This window comes from Grus americana, chromosome 2 (assembly GCF_028858705.1).
Source record: "Grus americana isolate bGruAme1 chromosome 2, bGruAme1.mat, whole genome shotgun sequence".
NCBI classification, from domain to species: domain Eukaryota; kingdom Metazoa; phylum Chordata; class Aves; order Gruiformes; family Gruidae; genus Grus; species Grus americana.
In genome coordinates this window covers 55,972,785-55,989,281 of record NC_072853.1, presented here as the reverse complement: position 1 = coordinate 55,989,281, position 16,497 = coordinate 55,972,785, and the positions used below count along the sequence as shown (strand labels likewise).

Genomic DNA, 16,497 nt, shown 5'->3' with positions numbered 1-16,497 from the left:
ATCAGGTCCTATCAAAGCAGATCGACTTACCTGCTCTATTAGCAAGGGGTTGTTTTCTGGTTCAGTCATAATTATATCTCCCCCCCCTTCTTCTTTTCAGAATTACTCATTCTCTCACTGTCATTTAGAATCTCATAATACTGCCAACCCTGTTTCTTGCCATATGTTGCCAAGACAGAGATTTAATGTAATTAGTACAAATGTTCTCGTACTTCTAAAAGATGTATAATAATTTGAGAAACAACAATAAATACAATTAATCAGTGAGGCACTGCTGGTACTTATATGCAGAATTCTGCCAAATATGTTACAGAGATAAATTATTCCTTATGAAAAAAATGCTGAAAATCCAGGAGCTTTAATTTGTGTAAATGTCCCATTAAAAATTTGTATAAGATGAAAAAAACTAGAAGTCTGAAGCTCCAGTTATTTTAATATTGTTACAGTTGTGAGATTTTCCATGTGAAAGTCCTTGAAAAAGAGCACTGTGGTTTTTGACTCTCAAGAATACCAGACACTGAAAAAAACAGGTAAAAAGAATGAATTAAAAACCTACTGAAAGTTTTAGACTTGCAAGTCCTCAGGCCACATGCAAAAGCACCATTTATAATTAAAAAGATTTAGCTTTTTTAAGAAATATGGACAAGTGCCATTTTGCTTCCTGCATAATGCATACAAACTTACTCTCTCTACATGTGTGAAAAGACTTTTTCTGTTAAAGAGAGTGACCCAAAGATTTTGGCCAAATTTTCTTCTTTGCATGGCTCTTCAGTCACTTCCCAGTAAAGAAGTTATTTTATGTCAAGAAATTGTTTCTGTGTATAGCGAGATAATATAAAGCACTTTTATATCCTTCAGGACTGAAGACATAAATAAATTTCATAAATATCACTTGTAGAATAAGGCCCCGCTATAAAATTTATCAAAACCAACACAGCTGGCCACAGGAGGATTGTCCCACTAGAAGGGAAAACTTCTGGAACTATGTAATTACCACAGTGAAGTCTTTCACTGTCTCTCTTTTGTAGCTGGCCTAGAGGGAAAAACAAGATTCAGGGGTAGTGCTGGGAGAAGACTGGAGTTTTCCTTCAGCCCTATTATCTCCAATTTCTATCCTAACTGCTTGAAATTGTTGGCAAAGGTGTATAACTGAACAGCCTGATTTGCTCTCAGGAATGGGACCAATGCATTCTCAGCCCAGCTCCACCAAGTACAAAAGGCTTCCTTATCCGCTGCCAAGAACCTGGATCTCTGCGTTAAACAGATGCCACAATTACATACATTAGAAAATACTGCAAGGCTCAGGCATAGAGACAGCTGAAAATAGAAACTAAAGATAGGCAAAAGAAAATAACCTTTTGACGGAGAAATGCAATGATCAGAAAAACTCCATTCTACAACCGAAGCAGAAGCCATTGCAATTTAATTTTAATAACCGCTTCCTTACTGCACTCCCACTGCAGCAGCGAGATGGTTGCCCTAAAAGAAACACCTGCCCCAAAGACATATATACTTTTAAGAAAACCTTGGACCCATAAATCCAATTTCTCAACTTCTGCATATTTTTTAAACTTAGCTGAAATAGAATATAAAAGAAAAAAAGAAAAAAAAAAGAAAAAAGAAAAGAATAAAGCAGTAAGGTTCTGATTTTTTCAAGTCTTTATGTAATTGCTATTGCTTTTCCAAAGGTTGTGGGAACAGTTCTCTCATTTTCACTGCTCTACTTTAAGTTGACCAAAAGGTGAACTTGCTTGCTGCATTTTTTATTTTTTTTATTTTTTTATATGCAGGTATATCAAAGACTGGCAGAGATCAAGGGCCTTGCCTGAGATTTAATATTCAGGATCAGATTCAAAATCCACTTTATTGTGGAGCAATATTGTGGAAACACATGTATTGGTTTCCACTGACTTTGTGTTAACTCTTACATGAGAGATTCAGAGCACAGCTGAGGAGAGAAAAGCCTACTGGCATTATTCTGACTTCACAGAGAAGAATCATCTCATTGATATGACCATACTGGTATCAGGAATAGCTGGCAGGTTCCTAGTCTACATTACATGACATCTTTATGCTGGAATGTGGTTGAATGGATAAAGGCAGAATAGAACAGATAAAGACTTCTGAACAATCAAGTGGGGAGAAAAACAGGAAAGCACTAACGCTCTTTCCCCGACTCAAGTGACAGGCATACAAATCTGCTTTACTTTAGTCAAAGACTGAGCGTCCATGCAGAAAATGTATTAGCGTCCATGGTGTTCCTACCCTCACTAGTGACTCCATACGATAAACTGAATAGTTAGGCCACCTAATCTCTCCGTGACACAGTTTACAATATAACTACTTCAGAAGACCATTATATAGTGAAATTAATAATGGTGCCTAATGCCTATGGACATTTGCAGAACTTCTCTACCTAGTGTTTCGATAGTGACCATATCCAAAGCATGTCTGTGCTGCACTGAAAACTCTGCTTTGAATGGTGGTCTTCTCTACTTGGCTACTGAATTATCAAAGTCAAAGAGACTGATCTGTGAAAATCTGTGCGCCTGGCACCGACCAAGCAAAGAATGGTCCTGGCTGAACTGAGGTGGCTATTAAAGGAATATGTTGGACAAAGACATGGTTATCATGTACAGTAAAACCGCTTTCCAAATCTCTTGACAATGGAAATAAATGGTTTGAAATTAAGTTAATTAAGCATTGTGAAGCCCCAGAGACAGAGTAAATTTAATCTACTGGTGAGATCTGGAGATCAAGTCTACAAGGACCCATTTCCATGAAAGAATGAATAACAGACAGTATACGCCTTGGGATAGTGGTGTTTGAATGGGATATCGCTGTAGCCAACTCCAAGTAAGACAAGTTTCAGAGCACGTAGACTCAGCGCAGCAAAACCTAGCATTGTAGCCCAAAGAGTCTGCACATAATAGCACAGAGAGGAAAGTGCTTCTCAGGGGAAAGGTGCCACTGAATTACAAGGTGCTATTTTATTTTTTCAATCAGATCTTTATGCCAGTAAAACTCCTGATAAAGTAAATGAAATAAAATGATCAAGTGCAGTAGACACGCTAGCTTGATAAGATTGTTTCACAAAGTAGCACCTAAAGTATCATAAAACTGCAAAAATACTACAGTTATACTAAGCTTGCAGAATGATTTATACATTTTCTTCAAATGCATAATGTATACACAGTAACTGAACCAAGGTGAGACCATAGGGGCTCTCAGCAGCATAGTGAATTAATGCACCAATAACAATTTATTGAATAATCGGTTCATCTTTTGCTTAAGTCATGAGTGTAATTGTATTCAAGACCTTCTATGCTACAGCATCTGCTTTAGAGGTCTGGGACACAATATACCTACCTTCTGAAACTCTCATTAAAGCCTAGTCACATCCTGTTACACAGATGAACCATTCTTACTTTTTAATATTCACTTCGACTCATTTCACAGTTTGTTTTGTTCAAGGCTGTAGCATCATTCTGGGATATGTTTAAGTTATGGGTATCATTCTTTCTGTACTGCACAATGAAATTGTATGTCTTTGGTAACAGAGTTCCTGGACTTGTACTTTCAATAGTTTCATCTCTGTCACAAGCAGATTTATTCCAAGTCCCAAAGAAGCTCACATAATGCACTTTTCTTCTAACAATAGAATTACTATGAATAATAATTACTGTGCTATGGTAGACTGAAGAAATAAAGTATCCTTCTGTATTAACACGCAAACACTTAGGATTTGAGCCTTCCTGCCTCTAACAATTAGATTATCAAAGAGTGTTTCCCCAGAGAATGAAGCAAGAGTTGGCATAGCATCCATTTAGCCAGAGATCCTGACACCTTATTTACTTTGAAACTAATTTGGATGATTTTGCAATGCTCTCCCTTCAAGATTAAGAAGAACTTGTCTCCCTTAGGTGAATATATTCTACCTTTGGTGCAAATGCTTAAGGAGAGGCTCAGAATTGGAAGAGAGAGGGTGATGAATACTGGTCAGGAATTGTGTGAAGGATTGGCCAGACAATGCGAGAAGCCTTCCTCCCTGCATGCCAAGTGCTGCATCTGGCCCTAGGGAGGAGTCTGGGAGTTCAACTGTTAAAATTGAAGGCATGAATGATGCAAGAAATCAGAAGTGGGAAGAAAGAAATACTGCAAAGTCAGAACAGATTTCAACTCTGCTACACTGTACTTTATTGAGAAGGTTTGGTTACTGGGTCTGTTTCATTGCCCCAGCCAGACCTACCCTGGGGCTTAAAGACTCAATCTCTTCTGTATGGCAGCTGTTGACTGCTTTACCTATCTCTTGTCAACGACCTAACCCTCAGCCCTGGCCACAGCTCACCTTTCTCTGCAAGGAGCCCTTCTAACTCATGGCCCCACTTCTGTCTTCAAGGAGAGTGAAAAGCAGCTACTTCTGTTGCCTGCCCTGAGGCACTGTCAGGCAGCTGCCTCCTTAGCCGTGCACCTCCACTGTTCAAATTCTGGAAGAATTTCGGGCAGCTCAGGGGTTTGGACTATCTCAGACCTGCCAAACTAGTTAATGTACAATTAAATCACATAGTGCTGGGATGAGCAAAATCAGGTCAAGAATGCTCGCAAAGGAAGAAAATGGCAAGGAGGTGAGGCGTTATGGGACAGTAAGAAGACTATGGCAGACATGGAAGGAGAACTCATGACTCAGCTCCTTTACACAGCTCTCACACATTCCCAACCCCACCTCTACAGCTGCAGGTCTCACATCACTCAGGACACAACCTAAAATCTTAATTCTATTTGCTAATGAATTTCTCCCAACCTAGACTTAGCCTCTATCATCATATGGATTTTTTTCTTACCTATGAGATATTTTCCCCTTTATTGTTTTTTCCTTTTACAGTGCTGAGAAAGGCAACCAGGTTTAAAAGCCTTACACTTCTAATGTTGTAGCAGTTTTCAAACAATATTCAAAGCAAAACAATCTCAATGTGTGTGCGTGTGTGTTGAACCAGAATCTGGAAACATTCAGCACCATTGTAACATTTCCATTTGTTTTCAGGGAACGAAGTTTATGCAGAACAATATAGACCCCATTCTTAGCACAAATTACTTTAGCTCTAGTTCCTGTTAGACCGAGGATTTCTTTTACACTCAAGAATGAAACTACATCTAACTTTCAGCTGATCTGTTGAATAGAGTGGAGCCTCACACTTTCAGGATAGAAATACTATTCTATTATTAGAGTCCATCATGCAGTACTAATGCATAAAGTGCTAGAATCATTAATCTCGAGTTGTTTTGCTTCTATAACAAAGCCACAAACCTTAATTCTTAGAAAATACTGTGGGATGAAACAGACACTGTGGTTTTATAAAAACCCAACAAATCTTTGGGGAAGGGACGGAGAAGTACTTCCTAAACTCTGTGGCAAAGGGCACAAAGGGGGCTGGATACTTTTGCCAATATCAAACTAAGAATTGCTGTAGGAGATGCTGTAATATGAGTATATACATAGAAAACATCTACTAATTTCTCACCTTTTCTTCATTACCAGCACGACCCCCAGAAATATAATGACGAACAGCAAGATGCCTGCAATGACTCCAGCAATTTTAACAGTATGGTCGGTCTGCTTCTCAGGCTCTGGGTCCGGTTTTCGAGTGGCAGCCCCTATGGAATCAGTCAAAGGAGAAGAGGAGAGAAAAAGAATAAGGATGTTATTCTTTCGATGTTTATACATTTAACCGACCAATGTCATTAGTCTTATCCAGGGCCAACAGATATCAATGCTTGATCTTTTAAGAAAAAATCCTGCTTTCATATGCATTGACAGGAATATAATTCTTCATATTGTTCCATGACATTTTGCAAGACCACAACACAGGTGGGATACCACAGCCAGCCCTTACCATTTTATAAGAGCCTCTTCAAGGATTCACAAATTTCTGTATTTTCATTATCTGTGCTGGCTCCCTTTTCTTTCTGCCATTTAGAAACTTGCTAACAACACAATAACTACCCTAAGCCTTTATCCAAATTTGATTTGCTGGAACATTTTCCTCAATTATTTTTCATAAATGAAGCTGTAATTCCATAACATATTAGCTTAAACACCTGGAAAAGTGAGATAAGCTCATTTACCATGCATTTTACCCACAATTGTTTTTTACACAATAGACTTTTTTTTTTTGCCTTTGGAAATCTAAATCTAGGTCACATCTGGTAGGCAAAAAGACTCCTTCTAAGCAATTTATTCACAAAGTGGGAAGCAGCTGATGATCACACCACTGGCACCCACATTTAATATCTGTTTAAATGAGATAACCAGTGCCTTACAGCAGCTACTGTCTTAGCTTTTCCAGCTTCTCCGTTTAAAAAAAATAACATCATTTGTACTGTTTACTGTATAATGTGATGGAACGTCAAATCCATGTCTGATGAAATATCCATTTCCTCTACTAAATGAGTTCAGGATGAAAAATGTTAAGGAAGCAACATTCAATTCATGAAACTGATTTTATTTTTTTTATGGACTTTTTTTTAATCAAAACGTGACAGCATTAATCATTTGAGGCACCATGCCATAAAGTGGACACAGGGATTTATGGATCACTTTCCTGCTATAACTTTTTTGGGAGGGGAGAAGGAAGACTAAAGCCTAAGTGAGGTGTAATATTTTAAGACCACATTCTTATCTCACTGCCCGGGTTTCACAGAGGATTTTGAAAGCACCAATTATATTTTATTTGTTTCTTCACTTCCTTTTTTTTTGAAAGAAAGCAAATTAGTGATCAATTTACATGCAGAGATATTTCCTGAAAAGTACCATGAAGACATTTCCAATGTTTCTTCTCAGTTGCAACCAGGATATTCTAAGATGGTGAGTACTTCTGAGTGCCCACAGTTATACTTTTGGCCTCCATCTTCAAAATTCCTTACCAGGAGGAATGCCAGAAAAACCTGGCAATTTGTATTGCTGCCAGAAAAAGTGATAACCTTTAATCAAAATATATCTAAAGCTAACTGCAGAAACCAAGTTCTTTGGAAAATTCTGGCCACGGTACTTTGTGTGAGTGCTAAGTCACTAAGAGAAGATGATCTGCTGCCTGTCTCTGTGGCTGGTCCCATCAGAATATTAGTTTGATAGCAATACACTGTATTGCTAATACACAATACAATTCCGAATTAGCAAAATTCTTACTTCGTATGAGTAAAGATAACAGGATCTGGCTTTGTATTTTCTTCAGTGCGGATTTATAAAATTCTGTTATAAACAGTGCCATTTTTATTTTCCTTGTGTCATATATAAATAATTTTGTTAAACTCTATATTGCTATAATCTGCACAGCATTCAAAAGGCTAGCAGATATTTAGAAGACATCTAGAGTATCTTTGTGCAATAGGCAGCTATTGAGTTGAACTTGGCAAACAGGAAGCAGTGAATCAAGTATGATGCAAAGAGTAAGCCATGATAAGGACTTCACAGTCCTCTTAAATCTAAAACCCAAGCAAGGAAGAATGCAAAGTCAACAACAAGCAGTATCTTTTTAGATGTAATTTCTAAGACTGGTTCCTTCCAAAGCCTATTCTTCATATCCTTCAGGCTACCTCACCCTACTGGAATGCTCATCGGTAATGCCTTCTTAAAATCAAACTCTGCCTTACAGTTTCATTGCTTTCACTAAGGCTTCCAGTGCTAGTTCTGGGATCATGAATGCTATACATTAAAAGTAAGTGAAGGCAGCCTTGCTACATTTTCACAAAGAACTCTCAACTATCCAGTGTGTTTTATCTCAGTGTCATGTCTCTCTTTGACAGCACGGGTCCTCACTTCAGTGAAATTAGCTAGACTTACACTATGCAGAGGAGATAATACCAAAATCGTATTCAGAGTACACACATTTTCTGCATATCTTGGAATGCAACTTTCATGAAATGCCTTCTATGACACAAAGCGTTACCCTCTTGGGAGTCATGGACAAGCTGGGAAATCCACCACTACTGCAAATTCTCCAAAGAAAGCATACACAAGAAGAGATACAGAGCCTAACACGAGGACATTGAAACTCCCATATTGCATCATATATTGATTATCCAATTGGGGGATCATCTGAAATTGTCTAAGAAAAGTGCATGCAATGCCACACCAAGTTAAAAATAGAATAAAGCTTCTCACCATGATGGACTCAGCCTGACTCATAATGGAGATTGTCTTAAACTGGAAACATGCCTTTTAAAAACTCCTATCATTAATTATTATAAAACCCCCAAAACTGGCATTATCTCAATTCTCCTTCAGTTCCATTCAGCATGTCATTTGTTCCCTGAGAGAATGTTCTTGGTGTCAGTGGGTTCCAAAATCCACTTGAGGAAACGAACCAAATTTGCCACATTTTGTCTTTCCTGACCTGAATCTCTACACCTCTGCTGAACACTAAATAGCATTCACCAAGACTGAAATTTGAGTTGGTACTACCTTCATTCAGTTTGCTTTTGTCCTGCTGAAATTCTTTGCAGTCCTGTATGAATTCTGCTAACCCACAGCACCTAGCATCGTACTCAAGAGCTGCTGTCTCAGCACTTACTCTTCCATGTATTTAACAGACATACTGTACAGCATATAGTATTAAACCCTTAAGTGCATTAGCCATGATAAAAGCTGGCAGTCTACTTCTCTCTGGTTTCTGTCTGATAGGTAGATTTTGTTCCAGAGTAATATGTGTAATATTACTTTTAACCTATAGCCACACAGGCAATTGCATTCGCACCATGGAGAGAAAGGTGAACTGTGTGTAAGGAGATGGAAGCAGCTAGGGGCAGTAGTTCTGGAATTCATTTTGCCACTTGATAAACTGCAATGTCAGTTTGTGCTTTTAGTTTTGTTTGTATGTTTTCAGGAGAGATTTGGAAAATTACTATTGCAAGTCTAAAAACGTGATGCCGTGCTTTCTCTCTTACTCTGCTGTACTGACACATACTAAAAAAGTTGAGTTAAATGTAAACTTATTTTGCAGAAGTAGTGTTAACTATACACTATTGTATCATGATATTATAGTCCTGGTGATTTATTTTAGTTATTGTTGTTTCAACCAGTTTGTCTGACATAGTCATTTTTAATTTCCTTGATCTCCCTAAAGCCTTTAAAAATATATAGCTACAAGACTAGTGGAGTACTGTATCTCCAGTAAGTTATCTGTTTATAAATTTATCTCTGTCATTATCTGCTTATAATGACAGACTGCATACTGTTGCCAACAGCTGAGCTAAGCCCACTGCATTTTCCTCAAAACACTGCACCTAACGACTTATATGGGTTTTTTTTGCTCGTTTTGAGCTTTTGCTTCCACCCTTGTACACAGAAGCCTGACTTTAAACCTTGCACTATAACCTCACTTCTGTTTTTTTACGGAGACTGTCTGGGCTAGTGGAGTTAGAAGAACCAAGGCCAAACTGACACATACACTGTGGTCTAGCTCTAGAAAGGCAATAGGTCAGTAAGGAGCAGTGAGTGCAGGACAGCTCAGGGGAGCTGCTTAGAAAATGAAAGGACAAGGAAATGTTTCCTGCCAGTTTAAAAAGGAATAAGGTGCTGACTTTGGAAAGTCCTTACTTGATGAGAACAAACTAGAGTGCTTCCTGCCAGAAGTGAAAAACAGAGATACACTTATAGATAAACTCTAAGGTACCACAAAACGCAGCAAAGTATTTCACAGCCTTCCTACATTTAATAAAGTGGAAGACAGTAATATTGTTTGGTTCCATACTCTTAGTTATTTACTTTTCTAATTAATCTCAGCGATTCCATTTTCCCTTTTACTTAATTATTGCCCATTCTTTGTGGCCTTCCTACAGCAGCATTTAAAATGTGAAGTATCTGTTTTTTTCTTCAGTTAGAAAAAATGGCATTCAGCTGGCCTGATTTATGGCTTTCCCTCATGGGTCCCATTTTGTTCAGTACTTTGCAAGACCTAGCGATAATATTTTTAAATAGTATCCATGAAACACCTAAAGATTTTATTTCACTTATTTTTGACTCTCAGACCTATTCCATTAACTTTTTCTTAATATTGGAATCCCCATTTCTGAAGTTTAGTGATTACTCAGCCACTTCTTGGCATCTTACCTCCTCTTCAGATTGAGAAATGAATTATATTCTAGTCTCTAACATTTAGTGTCTGCCATACTGTGAATTCTTAAATTACTTCATGCAGTGAAATTTCTATTTCTGTACTGTGGGTTAGAAGACTCTGTCTTTGAAGAATTTCTAGTTCTCATCAGAGATATACAGGTCTGGTATTAGTATTAAAGGAATAATTTGTGCTTTTTTGGAAAATGTTTCTGCTGCTTCTTTGGGTGGAAAATTTGCCTTTACTTTCTCACTCGGAAGGCACATATGTTGTGTTATTGATCAACCCCAAAACTTCATAAACAATAATCTCCTGTAGGTAGTTTATGGATAGAAAAGTTTGAGCAGAACTATTCCTCATTAAAATGGAAGCTAAGACTATTCACTGAATGAACTAGCCAAGTAAAATACCATTCTTTTAGCTCACATGCAAGCATTATCTTGTTTTTCAAAACCAATGAAAATGTTCTTCAGTAAAAGAAATAAACCTCTACCAATTAAACAAAAACTCTCTCTCTCCTTCTCTCTTTGTAAATAAACAAAGTTTGGCCTTGCTTTTCAATGTTTATTAGTCCCTTCCAAAAAAACGTAGTTAGAAATGACTGATCATTGTCTAGAAAGGAATGACCAATAAAATAACCCTGGCTCAATAGTCTAGGAGCTGCTAGTTATACTTTCAGGAATGAGATTAAAACTGTTAGTACTAAAAATTAGCTATAGGTTGTTTTGTCTAAAGCAATCTTTAGAAAATCCAGACATTTCTTCTCCTATTTGAGTCAATAAATAATCCCTTCCATTAATTAACTAGACTGGTCTCATTTTATTTCTCCTACTCAAGGCTGACCATACTTGCTGCCTTTTGGACTTCCTTTCTGCAGCTTTAAGCTCTCAAAAGGTACTTGCTTGATAAGTCACTTGCAAGCCTCTCCAACTCTATTTCATTCATAGGTGTTCCAGTGACCAATGTAATGGCTAACTTGACAAGACTTTAAAGCAATAACACAGTTAGTCTAGATCATCCTAGTTTCCAGTCAAACTTGAGACTAACTTGTTGTGTTAGTAACTAGCCCATGATTTCTTTATGCAGGCAGTGTGATTTCACAATCACATCTCAGCACCTACTTTTAACTTGTTTCACAGAGTGAGTCAGGGAAATGAAACATTATACCCCTGTGTGACAATTGCGCTGTGGTTAGGTGGTAGAAATCATGCAAAAGGGTACAAGGCAGAAGGGAGGCAGAGAGGTGTGATGCTTCCTTGGAACATCCATCACTAGGATCCTATTGTCCCTGCCACAAAGTAAGAAGACTGAAAAGATCAGAAAACTTGGCTTTAAAAGCTCTGCCCACGCTCTCCAAAGACAACACAAATTACAGAGGCTACCATCGTTACTACTCTCTATTATTTGTATGTAGTAGGATCAAGAAGCTCTAAATGAGACTGGGAGCCCCACTGTGCAAACAACAGTGCAAGCACACAGCTAAGCAACCTTTGCCACTAAAAGCATACTATCTAGCCGAGCTAGGCTGGAATAGGTAGGTGCAGCAATCGCAGGTGGGAGGGGGAGGTAAATACCCCTATGAAAATGCATTTACAATATCCAAATAAATGGATACTTCTATCCTCCCTGCTCTTTTAGCTAGCTGGTATCACTCAGCATTTCCAGTAAGTAACACAGCAGAAACAGATCTTCAAGAGTGATTTGAGGGACAGAGTAATGTTTTGATGGATGATGTTGGTTAGCGTGTTCCAAGGAAGGAAGTAACATAAAGGTTCATAAACATAAAGGTAGGAGAAGCAGAGGTGCCAAAAGTAAAGGGCTGGGATAAAATGCAGTATGACAAAATAGTCATAGTGATAGTACACAAATATGTTTGTGCTACTGGTATGAAAAGAGGTGCTCCACAAAGGTAGGTCCTTCTTATAAATGTCAAATGATCATCAGCAATTTCCAATCCTGTATCACAGACTGAACAATACACCCGAATGGGGCGATAGTGCAAAATGCCCAGTTTCCCCCAGAAGTTTCCTCAGCATTTCTACCCCATTTCCCCCACAACTGCAGACAACTGTACCCTCATTTTTAAGTTTGTAGCAGTATTACTGGTGTTAGGAAAAGACAAGCCAGTCCAACATGCTTTTTATTTGAGTTTCAAGTTAATTCCAGATGCCAGGATTTGTGACTGTCTTGGAGAAGACCCAAAACACACACAGATTTGTAGATGAAATGAATTACCACCCTGGCTAGCCTGTTTATACTGTAAGTGATTGGCATGCAGTCCTCATCTCCTAGCCAACGTGCATTCTGCTAACAAAGTCTTTGTTTTATTACTCCTGGTAGAACTCCAGCTAAGGGAGAAAGTTCTCCCTCCCCTTCCTCATTGTTAGCTTTCAAATCAGTGTTCCTAGTTCTCCTTCAAAACTGCACTGCTTTTTTGTCCATATGGTAGAAGCTACAAGGTGTTGTTGGGCAGGGTATAATTTGTGACAGAAGGTGGTTTTGATCAGTATTTTTTTCAGTTTTCTCTCTCTACTTCATGCCATATTAGTTTTCTAAATGCCTCAGAGTAAGGTCTGCTTTACTTCTCTTTTTACTTCTATTTTTCCCTTTCCGTTCCTGGCTTCTTTTTGAAATGCTCATGTATAAATTGCATTTTCCATGGGGCACAGATTATGGCTTTTTTTCTATTTTGCTGAGCACAGGAGTCATTTAAGTGTTGAAATCAATGCATCCTGATTTTCCCTCCTATGACGTGTTAGTGCTCACTAAATCTATTTTTTCAATGTCTGGGAAAGAGGGCAAACAGCACTTACATTTTCACAGGAGAATATCTTCTCCGTAATTTATGATCATCAGTACAATACATATTGCTATGTACAGATCTTCTTTTCCTAAAAGAGATTTCTGTACTTCTACAAGACAACCAGGCTGATTTGGTACATTGTTTATTTGGTGTTTTTTAAATGCAGGAAAAACCAGTCTTGTTAAAAGATCTATGCTAAGAAGGGACTATCAAAATAAGGCTCCACTGTGTAACAATAATTATGAATTATTAATTTTGTTTGTGATATTCTTTACTAAAATGTAAATATGGTTGACAAAGAACTGCATGAAAAGAAATGCAAAGAACTACTTTACTGATGAATATAACTCATTTAACTGACTATCAACTAACTGTATCTCTCACTGGTGGATGATTCATGTTGGTGCATGTGAGCAAAAAGACTCTTTTTGTTAAACATCTGTGTTTCTGGTTGTCAGGAATAATAATATTCTTTACAAAACATGCCTAAAACAAATAAAGTTCCCAGTTTGATGAGTATCTTTTGGTCTCATCACAATTTATTTTTTAATGGGATTTTAATCCAGGCTCCTTAGACTGGATTTTTCTGGAGACTGTGTTTTTTTAAAAAAGGAGTTGGAAGAAAACAAGCAAGCAGGCCTTGATAAACAGCTCATTTGCTCCTTTGCAATAAAACCACCAACCTTTTTGGTAGCTCTTTTTTCCCCTTTTCTCTTAATCAAGGAAATTTAAATAATTAAAGTTCATAAAAATTTTCCTCTCCAGTGGGCACCCAAGCAGTTGGAAGCCCTCACTCATACTGGAAGAAAGAAAGTGTAAGTCCTTGCACTTTAATAGCACTGAGATCATTAAGGGATGCTTAAAGCATACTCAACAGCTGCAACACAACCAGAAATTAGTAAGTCTAGAATATACAGACATGGTGTATCTCCTTCTTGGAAATAAATAATTTCCTAAGGAAAAAATATAAAGTCTTTGGAACTTTAAGATTTCAAATGGCACTAAAGGGTACCCCCATACACTTCAGTCTAGAAAAAAGTCTGGTTACGTACGTATAAGGACTCACTTTTTGTGGCCAACGAAGCAGCCACAATGACGCACATCACAGACCTCTATGTCAACGAAGGGAAAAGTCATGGCAGCATATTTGAAAGACAGACCTCGCCACTGAAATAAAAGATAAAATCCTCCTGACTACTATGCAAAGAAGAAACTGGACTTCTTCACCAAACTTCTAACTACCCAAACATGACAAAGGTCAATATGACTCCAAGCGATGCAAATTTCTGATCAAGAAGGTTGACTGAGGAGCAATGAGAACACACTTGCATCAAATTAGTTGTATACATGTAGGTCTCATACTGAATAAGGATGAGGAGGTCTGAGAAAGAGGCACCAACAAGGCCTAGAACTGCAGGTGTCTCAGTACTTTGAAATGTAGGGCTGGTTACCAGCTGATGCTGTGTGAAAGAGGTCCCACTTGCAGCCACTGGAAGTGCAACAGCATTTTATAAGGCTGACTTCTATGAACAGGAAGACCTAGAAGTATAATGTGCAACAAGGGGATCTTTTAGCCCTAACACATTTGATTTTATGCTTCTCTACATAACCTCAAGACAACAGTACTCAGGGCAAAAAAGTGACTCTTTCAAATTAGCTCTACGGAAACGAAAGCAGTCAGTCCAGACTGTCCTGTTCATACATAATGCATTTTCTCAGCAAGTCAGCACCACTCTTCTAGCCACTCTTACAGAAGTAGCAGATAATTTATCATCACTCTCACCACGGAAATTTGAATTTCACTTATTGCTGAAGGAAACCTCTGGTTGACTCTCATGCTTTCAACACCAGATCTACTCCTGAAACTGCACTGAAGTGTCAAGAAATGTCAGACATCCCTGACAGTTTATTTCAACTATCTTCTACAAACAGGAAAGGTGTGGGTTTGAAGCCTGAAGAAGACTCTGCCCTCATTAGAGGAGGTAAAATGTGGTTTTGTTAGGACTTAGTTGGCCTCCACCAGTCAGGGAAGATGTGAAGTCAGATCACAGTAATGCTTCTGGAGCCGACTTACTGAGGGTGAAACTCAGCTATAGAACTAGATGCTCTTGGCATGGACAAACAGAACTGTTTTATTTTCCATCCATGAATGCAAGGGATCACATCCAGCATGGGAACTGAGTAACCTGAAGCTATGGGTAGGAAGAAGTAGTGGAGTGAGGTACTGTCTTCTGAGCTTGCTGCCACTGAAGACTTAACTACAGGAACACTAATGAACAGTTCCAAGTGGGAAGTCAGTGAAGACCTGGTTACTTTGCCATTAGGAAGAATGGGGCAGAAGGACAATGTAGAACAGGAATCCCAGTGGTATGTCTGCACATCCATGCATTTTCTAGCCTATGCTGCCACTGGCTTAAAGATGAGGCTGACGTTCCCAGTGATTTCCGCTACCAGTCTCCCTCCCCATTGTATCCCTTATGAAGGATTCTTCAGAAATCCTTCAAAACCAGTCACACTCTCAGAACTTACTTATCATTACTCACCACCTACCTATTTTCTTGGAAGAAAGCATAACATAACTCATTCTACTAAAAGATAAATGGAATTATACACACAAAGATGCGCACAGAAAGATAAGAATAAATGTATAAAAAGCAGGGAAAAAGACATAAAACTTTTTTTAAGCATTTCCAGAGTCAACACCATTTTGGGGCAGGAAAGTTGGCTAGAGGAACTGGAAAGAAGAATCAGCACAAGAAAGGAAAAATAATTCCACAGAATTCTAAATCTGTCTTTGTGCCAATACAGTGTAGCAATTCTTTTGTTCACATTTCAGAAGCATTTACAGTATTGCCAAAAAAACCCCTGTCCAAACTGAAGCAATGTTAGATGAACCAAGATTCTAGTACAGGGAGAAGAACAGACTGGGCCTCCTCTGAATGGTCATCACCAATTTACATTCATTTTTCATATATTTCGTGTAGATTTTAGGGGTTACAGAAAAATCTCCATCTGTCCTATTTGACAAAGAATGCCTTAAATAGCTATTTTTCTCATCTGTTCTTTTCATATCACTTTTAGTTATTGACCCATTTACTCATAACCAGAAGCTGCCTAATTCAATGACAGCATACTGGAAAGTGCAAAATATAACCATTTTCCTTCAAAAAGGTTTCATGAATACTTTGTTTGCTTCTGACCAATGACAATTTACCATTTTTCCTCTGTTTCCCTTTGTGTTTCCAATGTGAACTCAAAAGATGAAACAGAACCTGAAATTACTGTATTTCCCCTCTTGTCAGCTTGAAACCATGTGAGACAGCAACTTCCACGCACTTTTATGCAAAACTGTGACTCAACTTCCATTTGCATGGGAGTTTTCTATTTACACAAAAACTTCTTAGTGGTCAGCAACAGCAGAAAATCAGATGAAGAGAAGGAAATGAAAGTTCAAAGTTTTGCAAAATAAAGACTTGAAAATGCACACGTAAACTTGAATGCCTTTTCCAGAGCTCTAAAATCATCAGCTCTTGCAGTCAAACTCTCATTACTGCAAAGAAGGGCATTTTCAATATAATGTCTGGA

At 38.1% G+C, this 16,497-nt stretch overlaps 1 protein-coding gene across 10 annotated transcripts in view; it reads right to left on the bottom strand.

Moving 5' to 3' along the window:
- PTPRM (protein tyrosine phosphatase receptor type M) overlaps positions 1-16,497 on the bottom strand; it is a 502,968-nt gene that overhangs the window by 155,467 nt on the left and 331,004 nt on the right. For all 10 annotated transcript variants that reach the window (XM_054814410.1, XM_054814411.1, XM_054814416.1 and 7 more), the window contains one exon: positions 5,520-5,652. In XM_054814410.1, the coding sequence (XP_054670385.1) occupies positions 5,520-5,652 (133 nt within the window). The remainder of the gene's footprint in view (positions 1-5,519; positions 5,653-16,497) is intronic.